This window comes from Chamaea fasciata, unplaced genomic scaffold, assembly GCF_029207755.1.
Source record: "Chamaea fasciata isolate MVZ Bird 193981 ecotype frontalis unplaced genomic scaffold, bChaFas1.0.hap1 SCAF_19, whole genome shotgun sequence".
Lineage (NCBI taxonomy): Eukaryota > Metazoa > Chordata > Aves > Passeriformes > Sylviidae > Chamaea > Chamaea fasciata.
In genome coordinates, this window is record NW_027094104.1 from 10920089 (window position 1) to 10936265 (window position 16177).

Genomic DNA, 16177 nt, shown 5'->3' on the forward strand with positions numbered 1-16177 from the left:
CTCTCAAGGCTTCCACACGGGGTCAATCCTTAGACAGGAATTTTAAAAATTCACTACTTAACACCTGAAAGAGTTTTATTTGTATATTGAAATACATTTCAAGCTCGCCTGGAAATAAATGCCTGCTCCTTCTTTTATGTGACCTCACGTTATCTGCTCAGAAGTTGCTTGCTTCCAAATGCATTCCCTTTAGGGGATTCTACATTCCCTAAATTCTGGGGTAAGTGAAGAAGGAATAAATGCAGAAGGACTAAAAGTGAGTCTTAGCCCAGAGCAGACCCAGCTGTGCCACGGCAGGGCTGCCAAGGTGACAGCTTAAAAGCACATTTAAACTGAAAAAAAAACCCCTGCGGCCTGTTATACCCACCCTGTGCTGTCTGCAATTGATCTTCTCCAAATTTCCCATGGAAAGCCTCAGATCCTGGGAATGCTCCCACCTCCCCTCTGCCAACCCCTGTGGGCACCCCAGGATCCAAGGGAGCATCCCCTCACCACTGCTCCTGGGATAAACCCAGCACATCCAGCAGAGGCAGGGAGGGTGGCACAGCTGGCACGTCCAACTCTGGAATACTTTGGGAAAGAAATGGCCTGGCTGCACAGCGACTGCTCCATGGGCATGGGCCGTGTCCCACCAGCACTGCCTGGGCTGGGGCTGGGCACAGCAACCTCTGCAGGGCAGCACAGCCGGAATAGAGCTGGAATAAAGCAGCAGGGAATGTGGACAAACGCGTGTCCAAACCCTCCGACTGGAGGCTGGAAGGGCTCGTTTTAGCCATCATCTCTGAGGAGCTGAAGTTGGATCCTCAGCTGTGGGTGAAAACCATGGGAACGAGCGGTGCTGCACACACAGCCTTGTCACAGCTGTCACCAAGGGAAGCACACCCCTCACTGTGCAAAAAAGCTCCTGATTTGGGAGTTTTCCCTCTCTCCACGGACTGCTTTCAGTCACAAGCAATCCTCTTTCTGAAGAGCTCAGGGTTTTGCAAAGACACTGAACCCCAGAGCGTCAGTTTGGCCTCTGGGCACGGCTCCTGCTCCCAGAAGTTGGAAAAAGCAGGACGGGGATTGTGGGCGAGGTGAGGTCATGCAGGAGTTCATGCAGGCACCACGAAGACAAGGCCAGGTTGTTGTCGTCTCAGTTTCAGGAACAGCAGCAGTGACTGGGTTTGGGGGAGGCCTGGGGCAGGCAGGGGAAGCTCCATGCTACTCACATACAACAGGGATCCACTCTGCAGTTCCACATGACAGTGAGACAGAGATGTTAATGATTCCATGCCTTATGCACTATCAACAGCTTGGGATTAGCATTTTCCACGGGCACAGTTCAAACGTTCACCAGCAAACGTTTTGTGTCAACCCTGGCAGGGCAGCTCTAAGCAAAAGGAGGGTTAAGCCAAACACCACTCCGTCTATTTTTGGACTTGACAAATATTTGAGTAAAACCCCTCAGAAGTGACTGATGGATTAGGTTCAACACTAGGAATGTCTGCAGCTTCTGGAAACGAGGCCGTGTGCTCAGACACACAGTTGGGGCGCAGAGGTTTAACGTGTACCACACACTCACAGCTGTCCTGGCATTGCTTTTTGCTTCCAGTACATCACACTTGAAGGATCCTTTTCTGTTTCCCTTTGCACCACAGTTACACTGCACTGGTCAGCTTCAGGGAAATGCAAGGGAGGAATTCGCTCAGCTAAACTAACCCAGGGGAGCTGCTTCAGTTTCCAGGGCTGCTTACACCCAGAGGAGCTGGAGCAAAGCTTTTTCTTTATTTGAAAGCTGGTGCCCAGCACAAAGGCATCGCTGACCAGCTCAGGTCAGAGTGGGGCACTGATCTTGTGGCAGCAACTGTTTCATCCCTTTCCACACTCCTGCCCTCAACTGCCACCTAAGCCTCTTCCAGGTGAACTCTGCCTGGAGGGCTGCAATTCCTCCTCTCCCCCAGGAAAGTGGGATCAAACAGGGCTGTACCCAGGGCCAGGGGGACCAGGGGCGTGGGGTGGGCACTGTTACCTGCCCAGCAGCACCAGCCTGAGCAGCTGCAGCTCAAAGCAGCCAACATTAACTCAGGCAGCACATCCCACTCTGCTCACACCACTTGTCCTAGAAAGTCAGGGGAAACTCTTCATTTCAGAAGGCTTTTGGTTATGCCAAGCCTTTCACACTTGAGATCAAAGTCTTCATTGGTGATTTGAGAAGCTAGAAAAATATTCAGACAAAACACTTAATCAAAAGAATTTTGTAGCTTCCATTAATCCAATCTTTTATTTAGTGCTTTGGTTAATATTTAAAGTGTTCTGCACTCTCTCAACAGCACATTACCCAATACAGATAGAGTATTTTGGAGGAGGGTGGCTGGAGAGAGGGCGAACCTTTCATTTCAGGGCTTAACAGTGGTTAAAATCCTTTGCAATGCTGAGAAACTCATGAGCTGCTCGCTCTGCCCTCTCTCAAAGCCAGTCAAACATTTCCAAAATTCTGTTAGCTCTGTGTCCCTTCAAGGTTTCCCACATTATCAGCACAAAGAGAAGAATACACATCAGTTCTCCTGCATAACTTGAAAAGCATTAAAAAAAACCACTTGCCTGGTGTTTCACGGGTTTGGGTGATTCAGGCTGTTCATTGCAAACAAACAAATGATAAGTTAGCAAGCAGGCATTCCAGCTGCATGTCACATCCCAAATTAGCACTGTCAGCACGGTTAACCACACACGCACTTCACAGAAAGTTTCACAGAAACTGCCCAAATTCATTTCAGAACAGGACTTATTGGCATGCCCAAAACACTGCACCCTGTGTTTATGCAAGGACTAATTAAACCCCAGATGACAGACGGCCCTTGAGCAGCCAGGGAAAGGGCAGGAGTTGCAGTATTCGGGCACTGCTTTCAAAATGAACCCCAAGAGCCTTTGTCCCCAGCCCTGGGCACTGTGAGGTGCTGGGGATGGAGGAGATGGTCACGGTCCTTAAACACTCACAGAGCTCATGGAACAACACAAGGGAAGCAACACCAAGGAGCCACAGGGGTTGGTTTTGCACCGGGCTACAAATATTTAACAAATGCAAACCCACATTTGACACGAGACCTTTGCTGCTTCCTTGCAAGCACCAGCGCGAGCAGCAGCGCAACCTTACGCTGGAATTTCGCCAGCAAGAAGGACAAAGGGAACGTGAAGGCAATAAAGTCAAATAAAAACCCTTCAAATCTGCACAGCTTAGGCAGAAATTTTCTATTCCGTTCTTTCCTCCTTGGCTCAGTCTGTGAGTTTAACAATCTCAGGCTTCATATCTGAGAGCCTGAGGCAAAATATTGTGGAGAAACAACATACACAACACGAGACTTTTATACCAAGCCAAATGTACTCCCTCCTCCTATGACTCTTTATTTCATTAGTGCAGAATGGCAGATTTTGACAGAGGAGTGTAAAGCAGTTGGCAGAGGTTTAGCTTGGTCAGGTAAGTAGTGGGAATTCTCAAAGGTGCACTCTACCTGCCAAGAAAAGAACTGCCCCTCCTGGAATCATGGGGAAGGACAGGAACACCTCGGAATTCAGAGGAGTTTCAGTGGTTTGTATTTAGGAAAGACGAATTGCACTCTTGGGTGTCCATTCTTGCCCTAGCAGAAACAGAACTGAGCTCAATGAGGCACAGATTCAACTTCTCTGTGTTTAAATTAGGGCAGTTAAAGCCCACGTGGGAAACCCAGGGGAGCTTTGGCCTGAGTGAGCCTACCCGAGATCCTGTCCTTCAAAAACCAATTCTCTTTCTTTAGAAATTAATAAAACAATTTAAGCAATTTGGCTTTTCTGCTACCAAGGCAAAGGCAGCCACTGAAAGCCACCATTAACCTGGAAGTACCAGGAATGAGTTCTGAAGTCTAAAATAGCACCAATATGAAAGGTGGGTTTAGTGAAAAGAGGCAGTTTGGGGTGAGAACACTTTGGGGAAACCTCAAAGCCCCTTCCAGGGCCTAAAGGGGCTCCAGGAGAGCTGGAGAGGGATGCGATAAGGGATGGAGGGACAGGACACAGGGAATGGGTTGGATGGGATATTGGGAAGGAACTGTTCCCTGGGAGGGTGGGGAGGAATTCCCAGAGCAGCTGTGGCTGCCCCTGGATCCCTGGCAGTGCCCGAGGCCAGGCTGGACACTGGGCTGGGAGCAGCCTGGAACAGTGGGAGGTGTCCCTGCCCAGGCAGGGGAGCTGGAACTGGAGAACCTTTAGCGTCCCTCCCATCCCAAGCCCTTCTGGGATTCTGTGGTCTGCATTTGATGTCAAGGTTTCATCTGCTGGAGACTGGTCACCGTGCAGGGCTGACTTCCACCCCACCTTAGAGGAGCTCCTGTTCATAACCCTCTGCCAAGCACCTCTCCCTCCCTCCTGCCCTGCCCTGGAGAGCCCAGCCTCTATTCCCAACTTTGGGGATGGCAGCAGCCTCACCTGGCTCTGCCAAACCTCACAATTACTGAAGTTTCTCTTGTACACTTCCAGCACCTCCTCCTCCTCCCCACACTGCCGAGCACAGCGCCCAAGACAACATTTTGGGATTCCAGAGGAAACGAGACACCGGGGCCACGGATTCCAACCCTCAAAACTCAGGAATCACGACTGTTCGGGCTGAAATTCCAGCCCCTGAGTTGCTGACTCCATTTCCAAGGACCACGTGCTCAGGGCTGTGCATCAGCTCGAAGGAAAGGGGGGTGTTTTGGGATAGAAAAGCCTCATGGACAGGCAGCTGGATGCCAGCCATGGATGGGCAGAGCTCCTCACAGAGGCTGAACATCTCCCCCCATCCCAGCAGGTACCTGGTGAGCCCCTGTGCCATCAGCCCTGCTCTGAGCCCTCACACTGGGGCTCCTGTGCTTTGTTCTATTTTTACAGCACTCTGTCAGGAATTCAAAGCTAACCCAAGCCTTGGCATACTGATTGCTTCCTTTAAAAAAATAATCAATGAGACATTCAAACCAGGCTCAGAAACATCCATGTCACTGATAATTATCTGTAACAGCACGGGTACAGACAGACTGCAAGTCATGGATTAATTTAACAAGCCTCTTCAGCATCTTGCTGTGCACAGGGTAAGGCACAGGTTCTGCAGACTGTGGAGCACCAGCAGCCCTCTACAGCTTTCTCATGAATATGCAAACAGGACTAAATTAGGACTAAATATGCAAACAGGACTAATAATTCTGCCTCTAGAAGCCCCATTGTGACACTTCCTACCTTTCCAGTGGCACCTGTGAGGGTCAGACGTTCTTTGTTTCCAATATATGAACAAATCAAATGGTTGCAGAACAAGGGAGACACGTCAATGTTTTCAAAATTAGTTTGGTGGCAAACATTCTGCATTTTTTCATGGATATGTGGCAAATCCAGGGCTCACTGTGGTATTGCACTGAATGAAGGGCACGATCCAAGACTTCTATTCAGGACACTCCCTGTTCTGTCTGTTCACATCCGAACTTTCCCCTTTCTTTCCTGGGCCTTCACAGGCTCCCTGACAAGTTGCATCATCTCCATCCCTCAAGACTTTCAAAATTCAGCTTTTGTGGGCCTTGGGCAATGCAATCTCCCTTTGAAGGAAGGCACATTTTGAGAAGTGTCTGGACAAGAGGCTTCCAGAAGTGTCTTTCAGCCTGAGGTACTCCAAGTTTTCAACAATACATTTAGAAGCACTTGGTGCAAACACAATTCCCTCCTCTCCAAAAACCTGCTGGCAATTCTGCTTCTGTAGAAATGCAAAGAACCCTGGGTTTGTTCAAGGCTGCACAGTGGCAAAGCGAAGAACATGCAGAACTCAAAACTTCCACAGAAAATCCCTTCTGGTGGATGGTGATGTCCCAGCCAGAGTCACAACCTCCCAGCACACCCCTGACACTCCAGTCCTGAGAAACCTCCTCCTGAGGCATGCAGCACCCTCAGCCTGCTCAGCGAACACTTACAAAGCCTGATTTTCATCTTGTCTGTGTGAAAAACCAGCACCAGTTTGAGTAAGCATCAATGCACAGGCTCGCAATATCTGCTCTTGATGAAAGCAGAGCCAAGGTTCCACTTCACATTTCTCCAAATCTACCTGCAACCTTTCCTTCCCTCCCACTTCAAATCCTCACCTGTTTTTTTTCCCTTCACAGACTGGTTGAAAGCCACCTCGTGTTCCTACAGGAGTCTGAGCCTTGGCACACTCGGGAATGCCTTAACATGAAGTGCCCTGCACTAAATTGACAGGAGCTGTAGCTGCTACAGGGGGGAAATGGCCACAGGAGGTGCAGGTTGGGTGTTGGGAGAGATTTCTTCACTGCCAGAGTGGTTCAACATTGGAACAGGCTGCCCAGGGAGGAGGAGGTGGAACCAGCATCCCTGGAGGGGTTCAGGAAATGAGTGCAAGAGACACTTCATGGGGTGGTTTAGTGGGAATGGGGGATTGGCCCAAGGCTGGACTTGATCTTAGAGCCCTCTGGTATAATTTTCTAAGTCTATAATTCCATAATAAATCTATAATTCCATAAGATAATGTAATTTGAAGGTCCCAGCCACCAGGATTACTGCTGGGAAACCAGGCACGTGCCATTCGTGATTACAGCAATTATGTATTTTAATATCCCAGAGTTTGTAGCAAAGCTCAATTAAAACTTCACTGCAGAGAGATCCAAGTGCTCGTAACAACGAATATTCAAACCCATTCCTGTTTTTTAAAAGCAAAGAATCACTAAAAATTCAGTGCAAACCTTGGAGCCTGGCAGGAAATCCAAAGGAAGTTCTATATAAATCAGAGTTGGTTTCAAGAGACCAAAAACCCCAATATTCTCTGATATAAAAGTATAAACTCATTTTTGTGTAATAAAATCTGAGCTTTTAATTAGATGCTAGATTCTAGATATGGCAAGTCTTTAAGCTGGATGATTTTTCCTATCTACATCTAATTTTTGACATCCCAGAAAGCTTGTTCACAAATATAGTACCAAAACTTGCAGCCAGTGGGAACTAAATTCCGTTAGAATTGCCTGGGTTTATTGAACCTTTTTGAAAAATGGGATTTATTGCCTCAGAAAGCTTTGCTTTTATTTGTATAAAGCCTTTAATTTCACAACAGAAATTAGGCAGCTGACGTGGACTAGAAATTTTGATGTAACTGCTCGTTTCAGCCACAGCTAAAGAGAAAATAATGGTTGAGACAAAATTACACAGATTATACTACGGCTTAATAAAGAAAAAGTCACTTTTTTCAAATGCAAAGACAGCAATTTGCAAAAAAAGAGCAAGAAACAAATCAGAAAATACCCCAACTTACAGGAATATTATGGTCCTTTCTTCCTTTATGGGAGGAAGCGACATGAGCAAGGTATTGAATGACCTTCTTGGTGTTCTCAGTCTTCCCGGCACCGGATTCACCTCTGCAAAACAGGGCAGACATTTCCTTCAAAATTCATCTTCAACAAGTCAGCAAGGGTTTGTTTCCAGCACCTCACCCCATCCCATTTATGGCTCTGACCATGCAGCACACCAGAAATCCCAAAGCAGGGACGGTGCAGGGAACCCCAAGGTATTTGTTTAAAATCCTTCCTTCATCCTGAAGATCTCCTGAGCTTTAAGATGTTGATAGGAGGCATGACATCAGTTTGATTAAGAGCTTTTGGCTTCATGCCTGAACTCCTTTGCTACCCAAGGTGACAGGAAACATTTGTCCCCCTGCCTGGATCACTGCAGACAGAATGTTTCGAGGTGCAGATACATTTTTATTTTTAAATCCTGAGATATACACACACACACTTTTACGCTTAGCGTGATTTTAATAAAGCAGGATTTGGTGATGGGAATTACCAAGTTAAGGGAAACACTCGGTTCCTTCAGGAGCCAGAAATACAGTGCAGTAAAACACACTTTAAACAAGAGATTCTTTCCACTGCTCAGCTCAGAATCTTTGCTAGGTTAAAAATAAATTTAATGCCACAGGGCTACATGAAACCAAGAAGAAATGAATTTATCAGTGCAGAGTGGCAGGGTTGAGAGATCAATAAAGACAGCAAATGCACATTTCATTTTTAAGCCAGAGGTGGATTTAAAGCAGATCATGTTTAGAGAGAATTTATGGAGAGGTTTACAGGAGATATTCAAGGCAGGAAATGTGACCAAGTTCACGTCCAGCGATCACAAATGATGTTACTACAGCTCTAAAAATGACAATTTGGGGTTTTTTTTCCTAACCTAAGTCTGATCTTCAGACAAATCCACCCCCAGAGGGACTCAGGGGTGCCTTAGGCAGGACTCAGCCAGTGCAAGGCGCTGAAGGAAGATTTCCAGGGAGACAGCTCTGAAGTGTGGGAAGCTAATCAGGGTTTTATTACAGGGATTTGCATGGAAAGAGTGGAAGCACTCCTGTCATTCAACAGTTGTTCAAAAATCAACAGTTTGGAAGCCAGCTCCTTTGTAAGAACGACAAGCACACGTTTTCCCTGCCCGCTGATTTCTCCTCTAAGCTACTTGTAATGGAAATGTTCATTTACCAGGGGAATTTCAGCACGTTCTTTTTCACCACACACCCCACTTTTGTAGCTAATCTGCATTTGCTTAAGGATTCAGCACCTCCAGACCTGCGCTTCTCGATCAGGTGAGAGCTGAGGGGCATCCCCATGCTCACACTGCACTCAGCAGAGAGGAGGTGAGAGAGCACGTGGAATTTCAGTTCTGCACGTACAGGAAGGACAGTGGTTCCAGCCCAGATTTTCAAGACTCAAACACTGCCACTGCTCCTCACCTTCCAGCACCTAAAATCACCGAAACCCCACGGGGAATGGCTCTAAGAGAGGGGAAGCTCAGCTAAGGGATGGCAAGATGAGCATTTCTGCACCCAGGAGCAAGAACCTTCATTCATGGGACTCCTCACAAGAGCTTCAGGTGAAACAGCTTCTGTCTGACCTGACACAACAGCAGCAACCCCGGGTTTGGCTGGAAAACCCTGAGCAAAAAGGTGCTGCAGGTGAGCTGTGGGATACTGCACAGCCCCACTGAGGCAGCTGTGGCCTGCAGTTCCAGAGGGGTTATCCAAATTTATTGATGGCATCGGCTTCTTGGAAACAACTCCAGCAGTCTGTCTAAAACCACTCTGGTTCCATTCTTCCTCACAAGCATTGGAAAATAACACAGAGTATGGAGGATTAGAAAGCACGGCGCTCAATCACTCCAAGCTTTCCAGAGAAAGGGGAGTTCCCTGCAGATTTGTTGACTGGGCTGGCTTTGCTCAGTGCATGGAAAAACCTGGAAGGCCCTACCTGAAAAGCTGGTTGCAAAGGAGATTACTCTGAGAATTGGCTAATGGACAACTGGGTTTCCTTTTTGCCCAGATACCATCAGTGTGAAACCCAGAAACTGGGTGTACTTTGGGACTGCTACAAGTGGAACAACACCCTCTGACTTAATGAAAAATCCCATTTCCACCCAGCCCAGAGTCCCCACAAACAAGACAAATGTGAATGATAAGCAGAAAAAAAAAAAAAAAAAAAAAAAAAAGCCCAAACCACCAGGTGCCAATTCTGGCTTCTCAAGTCTTTATTTCTCATTTCCCTTTCACTGCAGTGTTTACATTAACATAATTCATGACCATAAGCAATAATAAAAGCAGCTTTGCCTGTTTCTAGATGTGCATTAAAATATGCTAATGCTAAAACTATTCCAGCAGGTAAGAGAAGCAAGGAGCGCAGCAAAATATACATTTACATTTTAAAACAATGCAATTTGTTCTTATTGTCAGCAGAGCTTGGGAATGCACCATTAGCTGTGCCTGTAAAGCCAGAGAAATAATCTTTTCTGTCAGACGACACAAAGCAAGTTTATTACATTTTAAAGGAGGAAAATCTCCTGAAACACATGCAGTGCAGAGAAGCTGGTACAATAAACACAGCTCAGATGTCAGCTTTGGAAAAAGGGCAGCACGGGGCTGGAAGAATCAGCTGCAGACACAGCAGCAGCAAAGCTGCACAAGCACAGGAAAAGGAGCAGCTTGAAACACATTCCTCGTGTTAAAAACCCTCTAAATCTAACACAGGGGTGTTTTAGAGAGAGTCTTTATGCAAGAGCTCATTCAAAAGCAGCGCTAGAGGATGTTATCATCCCAGTCCTGCTCTCCCTGGAGCTTACAAGAATGCCAAATATTTCCTGCAGCACCGTGGCAAATAGCTCTGCTGCCATTTACTATGAAGGAATTAGAAGATTTAGGATAAAGCCCTTTGCATTTATAGGAATAATGACATCTGCATACTTTGGTTCTTTCCCAGGAGTGCAAACACATGGATTATAAAAAGAAATTGAAATCTTCTACCTCTATCGACCTGCCCAAAAAAGGTAAACTCTGAGTAACATCATGTGCAGGATTTATGGGATGGGGATGGAATCACAAAGCTGAAGCTGAACTTCTCCTAAACCTTGTTTTAATACAACTCCATCTGTTGCCATGAATTAAACAACTAAAGCCCAGTGCTGAGAATCAGCCTCACCTCAGTCAGTGGCAGCTCTGCTAAATGATTTCACCTCCTTCATTTCAGGCTCAGCTCCACTGGTAGAACCAAAAACCTTCTGGGACTGAATGGGAACTCTCAGCACCAGCCATGGGCTGGGCCAGTGCTGCCAAGGAAGCAAACCCTCCTCAGCTACAGCCTCCAGTTGGAAATGTGAGGTTACTCCACCAGTTAACTGAGGGATCTGCCCCTTGGAGGTCACCAAAGTCTGACGGTGACTGCTGAATTCATGCAGGATCCCATGTCCAAGTGCTCTTCCCCCGAGCAGCAAAGCTGCTGCTTTGAAGCAGCTTCATGCACATTTAAAAGAGGAAAAGTTTAGCCAGCATGAGCACTTTAAAGTTGAACATGGTTTTGAATTCATTGCATGTAAAGCTGGAGTGTCATTTTCAGCAAAGCCAAGAACTCTCCAGGCAAATTCATCCCAGCTCCAATTTGGTTAGGAAAATCCAGGCACTGACTCAACCAGCCGCAGTTCTTCCCCAAATCTTGCACAAGCAGCACTTCCAGCACTGAATGGATTCTCATCTGGAGAGCAGGCAGATCAGAGAGGGAGAGGACTCACAGGTGATGATAAAGCAGAGAGGCAGCAGGCAGGGATGGGAACAGCTCCTGTCCCCACAGCACCACTTCCAGTGGCAGCTGTTATCCCACAAACAGGTCGAGTGCCCCTTCCAAGGGCTCTATCCCAAGAGGAAACACCGTTTCTGAAGGAAAACAGTAGTGAAGCAGTTGCTTTCCTCACTGCCAGGCAGGTTGGCACACTCACACATCCTGTGACAGTGACAGCACGCGGCATGGCAGGGCCACCACCCCTCCCTGACCTGGGAAATGCCTGGTGGAGCTCAGGGAAATCAGATGAGCTGCAAGTTGTTTACTGAAGGCCCACTGCACAGCCTGGCCCCTTTCCAGCCCCTTTCCCCAGAGAGACATAAATTCCATGAGCAGAGGCTCCCCACAAGGTACAAAGTGCCACGAGCTGCACAGGACACAGGGACACAAACCCACACGTCCAAGGAAAGCTTTCAAATTCCAAGACAGGCTTTTCTTTGCCTTGCTGCCTGGGAACTGCAGACTAACAATATTCCTGAAGATGTGGAACGTGTTAGGATGGTGAGATGCAGTTGGAGATCATCTCCATGATTTAAATTCCTGAAAAACCAACCCAAAGGAAGTCAGGATTTTGCATTTCGGATGGCTGGCTCACTCAAACCCTTCCTCTGCCCCAGGGATTTCAGTCACGAAGTGATCAGGAACAAGCCCTGGGATGAGAAGTTCATGTGGCAGCTGAGGGACAGTGAAGAAGTGCCACCAGTCCCTTGGCAAGGTCCCAGCACACAGAACCCAACCTGCTGCTCACGGCTCCCCTGGCCAGCAACGCCTCCTTGCCTGGAAACAAACCAGGGAAATATGGAAATATGCACTTAAATTGTTTGGAGGAGAACGTAACTGCCTATGGGAGAGCCCCAACAACGGCCTTTTGTCCTGGTCACAACAGCAGTCGCAAAGAACAGAGGAGACACTTATTCTCAGGCACAACTGGGCAGATCATCTGCCAGTTACAAATTAACAGATATTTACGGACAAGACCTGTAATTAAAGGGTGTCTTAATCACCTGGCTGATTTTCTGCAAGAGGTATAACTGATAGTTTGGAAAAGAGTCAATTAATTGGCTTTATTATTGACGTGGCTGCTTTAGAGCTGCTTCCTTTCCCTCCTGATGCTTCCCATCATCTCCACAGCACTCGCCATGGGAATGTTCCCAGCTGGACTCCAGCCAGGGGTTGTATACAAAAATCTTTGGTATTTGCTGCTGTTGGCCTTTAATAAGCAGCCTCTATTCCCTCCACACCCCATCACTCCTACGGAAGCCAGTTCAGATTAGATATCCTTGTAGGGCTGCAAGCATCTGCTGAACACCTATTTATCAGGCCCAGGCCCAGTTTTGGGAATGCCAGAAGTCTGTGGTAAGAGTCTCCACTTCACAACAGCCTGCCTTTAAAAGTGCAGCGCTGCACATTTCCAGAGCTGACTTTCTTCAGCATTTCCCAAATTCCTAATTGCCACAACACGAATTTCTTCATCTTGGTCATCAGCCTGGCATGCTCAGCGAGCAGAGAAACGCCAAAACTTAACAAAATAGCAGCTGCAGCTTGTCCAAGGGAAAAATAAAACAAAACAGCACCCTGAAAGGCTCTTCAGCACAGCTTCACATCCCACAGAAACAGGAAAAGGTGCAGGAAGGGCTGGGAATGCTGCAGTGTTGGCATCACATCTCTGTACAAATCACTGAAGGATGCTGAGCCAACACAGGCTGAAAGCTACTGCTTTTAGATAGAAATATATTACTTATATTTTATATATATTACTTATAAGGTAGAAGGAACATGAAGTATCTGGAACTACACATATTTTCCTTTCTTTTCTGCAAACTAAGAATTTACACAGAGAAGGCCCAAAATAAACTTTGGTTTGCAGTCCAGTCAAGGGGGAACGATGAGATGGAAGTTGGTGAGGTCCAGCTTCCCAGAAAAGTGCTGCTTTTGAGGGCTGCTCCTTTGCTTTTCGCTGAAAAGCTGCAAGAACTAAACTCCAAAGCAGAGGAGAGCTCCAGCAGCCTCTCTCACCATCTGTTAGTGGTTAGCAGCCCAAGATTAAACCATCCAACTTCAAAGCTGAAAAGCAATTCTCACCATTACTGTTTGTTCAGCCCCTCCCAGCTCATCTTCAGCCAGGCAATAATCCGGCTCTCCCCCATGGACTGTCCAGTGGATTTGGGAGCTCTGGATGTTCCTAAGTACAAGTGGACCTGACATTCACTAAGTCAGAACCAAAGGAAGGCATCTGGAAAACCGCAGAGAATCTTTGAAGACCAAGAGCCCAAAGGCTTGTCACAGCACCACCCTAAAGCCAGGAATTCCCCCCAAAGCAGCACTCCTGGCTGCCAAGAAGAGAAGGGGGCTGGATGCAGAGACCTGCTAAAGTGTCCTTCAAACACCACTGCTGGAGAAGGGACTGCCACTCTAAGGGCCATGGAAGGTAAAATATCAGGAAACTTCATCAACAGAGGCAGGAGGAGAGGGGTGAAGAGGCAAAGCAGGCAGACCTTCAGCAGGCACTGGGAGAGCTTTGTCTGCAGACAATTCCTGCCCAGGCAGCCAGAGACAGGGAAACGACAGGCACACCACAACCATCCACTCAGGAGGTGGTTTTTCCCCATTAGCTGCCCTGAACCACTCCTCCCGGAGAAATGAGAAATTATTCCGAGGCCTTCCAGCTTTAGTAAACATCAGGTTCAATCAGGTGATCCAGGTCCTGAGACAGCAAGTTTGGGATGAGAAGATGAGTCTTATGAAGTGCCACAGGAGTTTCTGAAACCACCTCTGGTGTGGTTGACACTCTCCTTGCACTTTGTTTATTCCTGCCTTAGTCTAGGACCTGCAAAACCAGTGGCATGAAGGGGAAGACACAATTCACCTCATCAGCAGAAGCAGCAATGCAAGGGGAGTCCCGGACACTTCCCCACTCCTGATCAAAACACGGCATCTCTTGGCAGCCTGCTACACAAGGGACTTCCCCATGGCCCTGTCTCCCTCATGAAGAGGATTTAATATCCCACAATCCCAGTTTATAATGCAGACCTGCAAAAGAATAAGGCTGTCCCCAAGAAGTGTGATGTTCTCCCAAGGTCTGGCTGCAAGGACGAGTGTCCCTCCCCACCCCTCACCACCTGGGCTCCAGCTCCTCTGCAAGGCACAGCCAAGGGGGAACCCAGCACAGATTCCATGCTCTGCACCAGGTACAAACAGGAATCAGTTGTCCACTCAGCACAGATAGATCAAAAGCTCACGAGAACCTTAGAGGTGAGGTAATGACAAAGGTGAAGGCAGGAGAGCTCAGAGGCTTCCCAATTTGTAAATGATCACATTGGACAGCCACCAAATCCCACAGCGCTGCCACTCCAGCCTCGTGGGCTCGGCTGACCATGCAAAGGAGAGCGAAGTTCATGGGCAGACACAGAACAAGCAGCTACTTCAAAACATCCACCTGGAGCAAGCACACGCTGCCAAAGCGCCCACAAACACAGGAGGACAAAGCGTTTCTTCTCCCTCAGGGATGCCACCCCCGCTTTGAGGGCTGCTCTGTGCACTGCACATCAAATAGTCACCACACCAGAACACAAGTCCTGCTGGGAGCAGGAGCCACAGACCCAGACAAGCCTCAGTTAACTGGATCCACCTTTATCTTAAGTACGGAACTCCTTTTGCTTCTGCATCCTCAGGCTCCCAGAACCTTGCATTCACGGTATCCAGAGCTGGAAGAAGCATGGTTTGAAGGGCTCTGAAAGTCTTGTCCAGACTCTGAGAGTTAGGGCACTTCCAGAGGAAGCAGAAGATGGAGATTTGAATCCCTTCATGTCAAGAAGGAAACTGCAGCCAGGTCTCCTTCCAGCGGTCTCCCCACTGCGCTGCTCCAGGCAGCAGGATCCTCCCAAAGCACTGTCGCTGCCCCGTCCCTCAGACACCTGATGTGGCTGTGCTCTCCCCAGGCCTGCCCACCGCAGGCAGGCTCAGGACAGAGCCAAGGCGTGGCTTCGGGCACAGATGACCCATCCTGACCGCCAGGCTGCCCCCAGCAGGGACAGTTTCCCTCCTGCCCCTCGTCCCTCGGGGCTGGCACACGGAGTGCTGGCCCAGGGAACTCTGGGCAGGGCTGGGGCAGGGCCAGGCAGGGAATCCTTATCACACTGCTGACACTCCCAGCAGCAGCACAGGAAGCTGCAGGAACACACAGTCCGTGGGGGAGAGGGAAGGAAGCTGCGACTCCCCTTCCAGCTGCACTCCAAGCACACAACAGCTCAGGAGGCTCCCAAGCCTGAAATCCCACTTGTGTTCTGCAGATTCCAGGAAAACCTCAGCTACGGCGAGAAGTTTGCTCCTTGCAGGGGGATGAGTTCAGGTAAAGGGGAACCTTCGTGTCACCTTCCTCAGAGATCCCTTCTGAGCTGCTGCTCAGGGTCTCCAGAGCCACTCTGGGGTCTCGTCTTCCCCAGCATTTCCCACTGAGCAGTCACAGCCCAGCACTGCAGAGATGGGAACTTGTTAAAGCTTTTGGCTTGGATGCAGAGCTCTTCACTGACATTTCTAAATCACATTTCTTACGTAGCACATGCCTAGAAAACTCAATCACGTGAGTTACAGTGTTAAAAGACTATATCCCCGTATTAAATATCACTTCATGCTACATCATCTCCCACTGCCTCTCAAGACTGAAGACCAAGCTTTGACTCCCACAGTTGTATCAGAGCCCCCTCTCACAACACAGATCCCCAAAAGTGCCCAAGTGAAAAATTGTCACTCACGTGCAGAGAATTGATTGGTCCTCACGGTCTGTAAAACAAGAATAAAGATGGTTAGAGGGGCTTGTTTACACTGTTCTCTAATCTGCAAAACAGTTTCTTTTAATTGAGTATTTCTAACAGCCATCATTTCAGTTTAGCAATTCTAAGGACACTCTGAAGAAATTTTAATAATGTCCCTTTAATAATATCTCCATTTCACATGCACACACCCCTCAAACAACAGCTTAGAAGTTCCTGAAAGTCCTGACATTTCAGATAATGAAGCCAAAATTCAGAATTAATGCAGAATTAATATAAATTTATACTAAA

At 47.9% G+C, this 16177-nt stretch overlaps 1 protein-coding gene across 3 annotated transcripts in view; it reads right to left on the minus strand.

The window, feature by feature from the left end:
* MYH10 (myosin heavy chain 10) overlaps nt 1–16177 on the minus strand; it is an 82216-nt gene that overhangs the window by 37789 nt on the left and 28250 nt on the right. For all 3 annotated transcript variants that reach the window (XM_066200241.1, XM_066200239.1, XM_066200240.1), the window contains exons 4-5: nt 15869–15896; nt 7286–7388 (exon numbers count right to left, since the gene is read on the minus strand). In XM_066200241.1, the coding sequence (XP_066056338.1) occupies nt 7286–7388; nt 15869–15896 (131 nt within the window). The remainder of the gene's footprint in view (nt 1–7285; nt 7389–15868; nt 15897–16177) is intronic.